Genomic DNA, 9,631 nt, shown 5'->3' with positions numbered 1-9,631 from the left:
GAAGTCCAGTAGGATCAGATAGATATTTATAGCTCAACATTATGGCCTCGCAGGTTCCTAGGAACAAAAGGTGAATGAATGAGCGCGCCATCTTCTTTTATGCCCGTATGCAAGGGGGGGAAGACTGGAATGCCCTGCCATTCACCAAGTTCATTGGCCTTTTAAAAGTACAATCAGAGATGATATGTTCTCAAGTTCAAACCCCATTCTGTCGACACATCGTCGAGAGACAGACAGAAAGGGAACTAGTCATAACTGACCATAACAATGACCCTGTAACCTAAATCAACTACTTTTCTACAGATTAGCAGTGCAATATAACCAACATTACCTAACCCAACACGAGTAAACCATTCTAAGAAATGAATTGCATAAATGTAACAAGGTATTGATCTAAAGCGAAAGAGGAAAGATGTTTGTTCTGCTCTTTTTTTATTGTGTGCTGCTGATGAGTCAAACCTGTGAACACATGAATGAACACCAGCTCGTGCACAACACAGAGAAACACATCTCTCAGCTCAACCGTTGTAAGGATCCTCTTGGTCTTGTTTTGAAAACATTCTTAAAATGTTAACCCCGGAAAAAAACGGTCAAGTGGATCTGTGGACATGTAATGCGTGCTTGTCTATAGATTATAAGTGAATACGGGGGATGTCATGCGAGAAATCCTTCAGATTTTTTGTCACCAGATTTGTTTATTATTGCTAAATAGGGTAATGAAAACACTATTGTTAAAAAGCAAACATTACAAAGCTCGGCAGTTTTCACATTTGAATCCAGAAGCCTTTTGAGCAAAATGCTGACGCTGAACTTTGTCTTCTCTCTGCACATTGACTCAATGATTTTCACACTGCGTTAAACTAACAGACACTCTTCACACCTTCTGTTGTGTTCCATATGTGCGTGTGCGCTCTTGTTTTTTTCTTTGTGAAAGCTGACTCAAATGCTTCTTGTCCTCCGTGTTCGAGTCAAAAAGTGTTGTGTGAGATCCGGACCAACCCTAGCCGACATGTGTATTTGGTTTTGATTGGTGTTGACTATTCTTCGGGTACGTGGAGCTATGGCCTCTCAATCTTTCCCAGCACGCTCTGTGCTTTTCCAAAAGGAGTCCAGTGGAGTGACATATCGTATACCAGCTTTGATCTACCTGCCTCGCTGCCGATGTTTTCTGTCCGTCTGCGAAGAGCGACTGTCTCCTGCAGACAATCAAGCGCATCTGCTGGCCATGCGCAAAGGAACCTTTCACAAAAGCTACGTGGAGGTGAGCTGGGACTCTGTCACGCAATGCAATCTAAGGCAGTGTGACTTTCTAAAACGCTGTTTTGAAACGATGTGCAACCTGGACAGAATTAGGTTTTAATGTCATGTTCTGATTTTCTCTCTTGGCAGTGGAAGGACATGCAGGTGTTGAGCACAGCTCGACTGCCTGGCCACCGTTCAATGAACCCTTGTCCTATTTATGATGACTTTACCGGCACCGTCTTTCTGTTTTTCATTGCTGTTCTGGGTCACACCTCAGAATCTTACCAGTTAACAACAGGGAAGAACGTGACCCGTCTTTGCTTTGTGTCCAGCAGTGATCAGGGAGACACCTGGAGCTCAGTCACAGACCTTACCAAGACAGTTATAGGGGACACCATTAAAGGTGAGGGTTATTCCAGGGTGCTATATTTGCATATTTCAATACTTCTCATATTCCAGAAATGATGTCTTTCATGTGAGATATAGCCACCGTCATGTTCATTTTCGTTCATGTTTAATATAAGCAAGTTTGTTACTGTAGGTCCCATTTCACAGTATTTTTCAGTACAGTGTTACTTTTACAGTAAATTAGTTAAAGGGGTCCTATGGCACAAATACGTGTTTTTCTGTGTCTTTGGTGTGTTATAGTTGCTCATGCATGTATTAGACACGTAAAATTGCAAAAAATGAAAGTTTCGGAATAAAAGATGCATTCTATCTAAAAGCGAATACTCACCCAGACAGTTTGTGGTATGATTTGACTAAGACCGCCCCAAATGCAAATGCAAGTTAGCTGGGTGTATCTGTAAGTACCATTGAAGAGGAACCTGGTGTTCCAAATATGGTAAGAGGCGTTACATTTCCGTCACACGCTTGCAGTATTCGACCGATGACTTTGCAGTGGTCAACTGGCCAATTATAGCACACCTCACTTTTCAAAAATCCATGTGTTTCAGAGAGGCGGGGCAAAGAAGGAGATACAAGCATTCTCAGTATGTGCAAAATACAGCTTTTTTGTACTTTACATAGTTTATACACATTGAATTGACAGGGAAGCATTGGTGCAAAATTTTGCCCTGCCTGTGAATGATATAAGACTTTGTCAATTGATGTGGTAGCGTAATGATACACAGTTTTACGTGTTTAAAACAGACATACAGTCGCATTTTAAAAAGTAAACTACGTTTACGCTTTTTTGCATTTCCTTTACTCGCCAAAGAGTAATCGAGATGCTGTATGGCAAATGGTATAACCATTTGCGTATTGCCATAGTAACATCAACCAGGTTGTGCTGGGCAGCGGAAACTAAGTCACTTATATGCGAAAAATACAAGGCAGACAAGGGACGGGCCATTTAAAAAAATAGGTATTTCTCCGGATTTGCCCATTCTTGGCAACATTCGGGATAATGTAAGTACACACCTGCAAGAAATATATCACAATGTGCAAGTGATTTTGGGATATTTCACTACAAAATTATTTCATATTGTGGCTTTAATGAAGTAAAACAGGTCGGTGTGGCGAGCAAGACACGAGACACTTTAAAGGGTGAACACAGCCCCGGAGGGTTGTTAATTAAATAACACTCGTGGATAAACAAAAACAAACTACTCCAAAACGGTGCCAGTGGGGAAATTCGGTCCCGTGAGGGGGAGTATTGGTGAGAGAGAGAGAAACAGGGTCAACGTCATACAGTCTCTGGAGTTGATCCAGTGATATCCTCCGTGAATTAGCAGCAGGGGCTGACGATCGGCAGGTGATGTCATTGATTGCCTCTGTATCCATGGCGACGCTGATTGGGACCGGGCCAACTCGCCACAGTCGGTTTCTGAACTGTCGCTCTCCCTCACAACAGTAAATCAAAAGCAAGGTCAGAAGACAGAATCCATGTTTCATGTGGCGCATTCAGAGAATATTTTATGTGCTTTACAGTCGGGTGTGAATGTGCTCAAAAACATGTTGCCTTTTCTTCCCTGACAAGTGTTCCGCACATTCAGCTGACAAATCCTACCCAGTGTTTTCAGTGTTAACTTCCAACCTTTTGCGATGTCCTAACAGCTGTGAATAACAAACATCACGTCAATGTTCAATAATGTTCTATTTGTGACATAATGATTTGTTTGAACCGATATATTTAGTTGAAACTATGGGCGTAAATCCCGGGGACACGACCCCCCAATCCGAGTGTTGTCCCCCCCAAAAACCTTTTTTTTATCTCACTGTCTTTTGTGAAAAATATATATTTATGTATACCTAAAATAATTGTGTAAACAGAAATAATACAAACGCAATGAACGTGTTTTAAGTTTAAAACCGTTGAGTTTCCCCTCCCCTGCCTAACATTGGTTTGGTCCACTGCAAGCTTTCCCTATTCATCTTATTACGCTACACAGAGTAGACACGCAAGCCAGGTAGGGCCTACATGGCTCAGCTCATGTGGTTGTTGATATTGAACGCTATTAAGTTATTAGCTTTAAATGAACTGATTATATTTAATGTAGTTGGTGCTGATTTATTAATAAATTTGTTGTGGAAACTGTACAACTAATCCTCCTGAATCGCGGCGCCCGTAAAACTGTTAGTTCAACTGACGCAATCATTATAAAAGTGTTTAAACAACAAGACACATTCATATACATATATTTGACAATCAGAATATAAGATGTTTCATGACATAGTTTACAAGTTCTGTATATATTGAATAAAAAAGAAAAAATGCCATGAAAATATTAAAGTGATACGTTCTAACGGTCGCCTTGAAAAAAACTCACGCCGCGGGCTCATTTTTAAATACGTGTAAAAGGGTTTTCATTTTGTTCCGTTATGTTTCTGTGCATTAAGTTATCATTCGTAATGCATGTATATGGAAACGTAGGGTGTGTATATTTAAACTGGCGAACTGTAATGTGATTGGATTCTAAAACTCTTAAACCCGCCTCCGTTTGGGTGGTGAAGAGTCAGTCAGAAGAGACGGAGATGACAAAAGTGAGTAAATAACTTGCGACATGTGAGGCAACTTATGCTTTTCTGTTAAAATACTGATTATTTGAACTGATTATTTTTGCTGTCGCAATTGAAGATGTACAGTTTCTACAAATCTGTAAACATTTCTTGTTTGGTTAAACACAGAGTATTTGTAAGAATGCTTGTAACCAAACATTTCTTGGACCTCATTGACTAACATTGCAGTAAAAATGACAATGGTAGTTAAAAGTGCCCCAGAACCAGTGCTGGACTGGTAATCTGGCATACCGGGCAAATGCCCGGTGGGCCGACGCACTTGGGGGCCGATATAATATAATATTTTTTTAATCAGCCAACTACCGGCCCATAAAGCAGGGACAGCAGCTCATTGGTTCATTTTCCATACTGACACTGGGCTGGCCCAATCATCTCTTAACAGACTCCACCCCCCCCACCCCCCAGTTTCTCGTGTCAGATGCAGTCAGTGACTTATAGAGTGTTCACACCAAACGCAGTAAATCGCGCTATTAGCGTCTATTTGGACGCTTGAACATTTTGCTTTTACTCGCTTCATTCGCGTCATGGAGGGGCTTCTGTCAGGCGGCGCCCGTCTAATTGCGAAATGGCGGACATGGATTTAGTTGAGAGGATAGCTGCGCATTATGTGCTATGGAAGGCTGAAGAACGACGTAGACTCGTTCGGCGCCATGTCTGGGTCCATCAAATGCTTCAGAGGCGCAGTCCTTTATTGTTGTTTCGGATTCCTGCCTCCGCTCGCTATGTCATAATCACGTCCCTACTAGAGCAAGCTCCTGGTTCGTAAACGCGAACATGTCATCTGCGCGATTCAATCGCCCAGCCAGCCGACTCCTCGTCAGCGCACACGTTATTTAAACAGCGCAAACCGTACACTCAAATGTTCAATAAAGAAACCCCTCATTCCTAAAAAACATTTACATTTGTTTACATTTACACAAGTCTATCAGTTTTTCCCTACAGAAGACAAAGGAAATCAGGATGAAATGCATATTTTTTTTTATTATTATCTTTAATAGTGTACCAGTTAACTGTAGTGTTTTGCATCGATACTTTGAAGAACTTCTCATATGTATAGACTCAATACTATAGAGGCTACGGAAAGACCTGTGCAAAGCAGAAACTTCAATGACTTCCAATATCGTAGTCTTGAGGAGCACGCCAACCTCCTGGAAATTATATAGGACAGTTTACATGTTCAGGTAATTTATTTTATTATTGTAGTACGTTTTGCACCTAGCCATTTTACCTCAACTATTTATGTTAATAATAGCAGAGGTTTATGGGTAAAATGTAAATGAGTGGCGCCAAATGAACATTGTATATGTTTTAATTGGTCAGTGCAGCGGATTGGTTGGTGCCACGCTGCCCATCGGTTGGCGATAGGAAATTGAATCGCGCAGATGACATGTCAGCGCGGCGCGAGCTCTGTAATACCCCGCTGTCTCATCCCACTATTGGATTGTTTGGCTTCCCTTAATAACGCTCAATTTGCGCGAATCCCACCACAAGTAGGTATAGGTCTATCACCAGGGAGTCAGTCAAGAGAGAGTGAGTACACTGGTCCACTTGCACTGGTACACTGGTCCATGGCACTTAGTTCTCAGCTTTGTAGGTTTTTGGGGGAATGGTAGATATGCATATCTACAGGGACCGCAAGGATGGTGTACTGGTTGGTTGTGTCCGACCCATTGTGGTGGGCCGGTCTGAGTAAAAATGCCAGGGCCCTTTTTTTGTCCCAGTCCAGCCCTGCCCAGAACTCTTTGCTCTCCTACATTCTTCAAAATATCACTTTTTGTGTTCAACAGAACAAAAACAAATCGATGTAATTTTTCTTACTTATGGTAGTCAGTGGGTTCCAAAAACTATTTGGTCACAAGCATTTGTCCAAATATCCTTCTCTACGTCATCAGAACAAAGACATTTATACAGATTTGGTGAGTAAATGACAGGATCTTTCTGTGAACTATCCCTTTAATGTTTTAAGAGTTGTGGCTGTTCAGCAGATGAACATCACAGGCTCATCAATTAACAGAAGGATCTGTCAATTTTACAAGTGGAATGAAAACAGGTTAGTTATTATGAGTATGAAAACATTATTTTCTGCTGCTTTAGGAGTTTTTTTGTCAGTTTTTTATACTACATACGTTTTCACAATAACAGAGATTGCATTTAGATGTGGTTGTATGTTGATGGCTTGATTCTAAACAACTAAAAAACATTTCAATAAATAGTTTTGAAGAAAGAAATGCTTTTTCATTGATCCAAAGAAACTTAAAAAAAATGATAATGATGCTGTCTCCATGCTACAATAATGATATTAGCAAGGCATTCCTCTGTGTTCACATATATTTATAAAATTTTGACTTTATTATTTTTGTCCCCTTCAAAAATTGCTCTTAAGACATTTTATGTTTATTGTCCCCCCCACTGTTAAATGAAATTTACGCCCATGGTTGAAACAACTCATATGTCATAACGTCACCCTCGTAAATATCCATATATTTATAGATATAACGGTTTCCCATTAACGCAGGAGAGAGAGATAAACACGTTTTGTTTCATGGGTGCTTGCGTGGGAAATCGCGCCCATGTTCGTTATTATTTTATAATAATTATAAACAAACATTTTAAGCATTGGTTTAAGTCAAAGAAAAGGAAAGACAAAGTTACGTTGCAGTTAAAACGTGTTTGTGAACCATTTATTTAGAATAAGCCAGCATTGGAAAACCTGTCTGTCTGATGATGCTAGTGGCTCAGCAATTCCACAGCTAAGCTTTACCTTTCACATTTCTTTAATTTGGTGAACTTTATGGTGAACAAAGGTTTTGCATTTCTGTTTCCCTATTAGAGTGGGCCACTTTTGCTGTGGGTCCAGGTCACGGGACGCAGTTAAAATCTGGACGGCTTATAATCCCTGCCTACGCATACCATATTGACTGCAGAAACTGCTTTGGCAAGAAGTGCAAAACCTCGGCTCACTCCTTCTGTTTTTACAGCGACACACATGGAAAGGTTTGGCATTATGGGGAGGCGTTGGTGGCTCCTGAGAGTGTGGAATGTCAAATGGTGTCTGTAGATGAAGAAAATGGAGTCAGTGTTCTGTACTGCAACGCTCGGAGCTCGTCGGGTTGCCGGGTACAGGCTATTAGCTTTAACAAGGGTGCTGTTTTTGTGGATGGCCAGTTGGTGCAGAAACTAGTGGAGCCCAAGAATGGATGTCAGGGCAGTGTGATCGGGTTTCCAGCTCCCTTCTCTTCGCTTAGTCAAACCCAACATTTACTGGTACAGCCGATGTCCCCGGGACTCCAGATGTGGTCTCCAGAGAACTTCCTCGCACCAACGTGGGTGATATATACACACCCGACTTGGTCAAATGCCCGGCGCGACCTAGGCGTTTACCTCAGCCATCTGCCACGTGACCCGGACAGCTGGTTAGGACCATGGGTCATATACGACGGGCCCAGTGCCTACTCGGACCTGGCGTACGTTGAGCTGACGTCTGGCAATGCCCCAGCGGTCACAGTCTTTGCTTGTCTTTTTGAGAATGGCAGCAGAACAGCTTACGAAGAGATCTCCTTCTGCATGTTCACACTGCACGAGCTGTTCGACCACCTTCCCCGCAATGAGCACAAAACAAGAGGCCTTATGAAAAGAAAGAGAATGTTGGAGTGCTGCTGCGTCTCCTGACTCTAAGAAAATAAATGTTATTTTCCTGACTACACATAGTCGTCCTCTAATATGATATTAGTAAAAGCACTCCTGTCAGGCCAGATGTAATTTTTGAACACAGCCTTGCTCCATCAGCGAAATGTTTATCTCCAGTTATGTCTTGATATTTAAATGAACAAAGGCCAGTTACATTTTTTGTCAGTGTCATTTCATTTTAGCCATAATTCTTGTATATAAATTAATAGCGAGAGCACCAGAGAGGAGGAGGAAACTGAATGGTTTTGTCACGTCTTCTGGTCTTTCACACTTCTTTTACACTTTCCAGTGTTTACGCTCTGCAGCGTTCTGTGCAACCTGTTTGGAATATTTGAACAGTTGTATTGCTGTGAATAGTAGTTACAGAGAGGTTTATGATCTACAAAGACACAGGATCTTGCAAATAAACTTCAAGCAACAGACTGGTTAACAAATGGATTGAAAGAAAACAAATGAGTGAAAAGTCTGCTCTCTGACACTTTGATGTGATATACGCCAACTAGTCTGCATGATGTCATGTGTACATCCCTAAAAACAACTGCTGGATTATAGAGTTTCTCTTTTTGTGAAACATAAATACTTTGATACATTTCTGCATACAACATAATCGTTACTTTTCATTGCACATTTTTATGACAGTTGAGTTTGCATGAACTACCTATTTGTTTCTTCTTTAATTGAAATATATTTTCAATAAACTATGTTCATTGGACATTTATTTCTATGCATTAAGTCATGATATGGCTGAAAGTCCTGTTACTTCCAAGGAAATTGGGTTATGTTGGGATTTGTCACAGCCTGTTGCTGACATCTCAGCTCTCCACCCGAGGGCGCCATGTTGCTCTGTGTTTCTGCCAGTGTTTTGGTTTAAGACTCAATTTTAACTAATGCATTGTGTCCTGTTAATGTCTATTGGTTTCACCTGTGTCCCATCTCCTATTTATCCCTTCACCTGTGCCTTTATAGCATTTCGTGTGGGTTTCTGGATTTTGTTGCTCTGGGGACTTTCTTTTAGGGATGGGGAAATGAAACCTTCTGAGGCTTTCTCCTGATGGTTCCGGGAAAAGATTCAAAGCTTCGAGAGTTTAGAGAACAGCGTCATCTGGTGCTTATTTAAAACATAGCAGCCAGAAGCCTGTGGAAGAAGCTCTGTCAGATGAAGCAACCACCACCTAACCCAGAAACCTACATTAATTTACCCATTAAAGTGTGACAATACAATATTATATGAGCTGAAATGATTGAATATGATCGAATGTACTCTGTCTCTGCACACACACAGTGAATAAGGACATTATGCGATAGGATTATCTGTTATTAAATGTGCTTATGACACTTGGCAGTGATAGTTCTTGTGTAACTGAAAGCTGTTTCACAGTGTTGGGGTTGAGTCCATTTCACCTCTTTGACATAAAGTGGACACACAAATCGTCACTCACGTGTGAATCGAGTTGGACGTGTGTGTGTGTGTGTTTTTTGAGACTCTCCTGGCAACGCAACCTGCTGAGGGCGCAGGACTTAAGGAAAACGGATCTGAAAACGGATACCCCTGATTGCTCTGCAGTAATGTCACTGTAAAAAAAAAAAAAACTACTTGTAAGTCGCTTTGGATAAATGCGTCTGCCAAATGAATAAATGTAAATGTGATGATGTGGGTCAGAGCAGGCACAACCATTGGAGA

At 41.2% G+C, this 9,631-nt stretch overlaps 1 protein-coding gene across 1 annotated transcript; it reads left to right on the top strand.

The window, feature by feature from the left end:
- The first annotated feature begins 847 nt into the window (after positions 1-847).
- On the top strand, positions 848-9,284 carry neu4 (sialidase 4). The gene is made up of 3 exons (XM_079482377.1): positions 848-1,261; positions 1,390-1,645; positions 7,094-9,284. Exons 1-3 carry the CDS (start codon positions 1,061-1,063, stop codon positions 7,930-7,932), a joined length of 1,296 nt encoding a protein of 431 aa, XP_079338503.1. The 5' UTR covers positions 848-1,060; the 3' UTR covers positions 7,933-9,284.
- The last annotated feature ends 347 nt before the right edge of the window (positions 9,285-9,631 follow it).

This window comes from Barbatula barbatula (genome assembly GCF_947034865.1).
Source record: "Barbatula barbatula genome assembly, chromosome: 19".
Lineage (NCBI taxonomy): Eukaryota > Metazoa > Chordata > Actinopteri > Cypriniformes > Nemacheilidae > Barbatula > Barbatula barbatula.
The sequence above is the reverse complement of the archived record's forward strand: the minus strand, read 5'-3'. Positions and strand labels throughout refer to the sequence as shown.

Bases quoted from the DNA above. Each gene is read 5' to 3' on its own strand.
- neu4 (XM_079482377.1), top strand. From the start codon at position 1,061: ATGGCCTCTCAATCTTTCCCAGCACGCTCTGTGCTTTTCCAAAAGGAG. The intron at 1,262-1,389 runs GTGAGCTGGGAC...CTCTCTTGGCAG, and splicing joins TTCACAAAAGCTACGTGGAG to TGGAAGGACATGCAGGTGTT. The intron at 1,646-7,093 runs GTGAGGGTTATT...TTTCCCTATTAG, and splicing joins TATAGGGGACACCATTAAAG to AGTGGGCCACTTTTGCTGTG.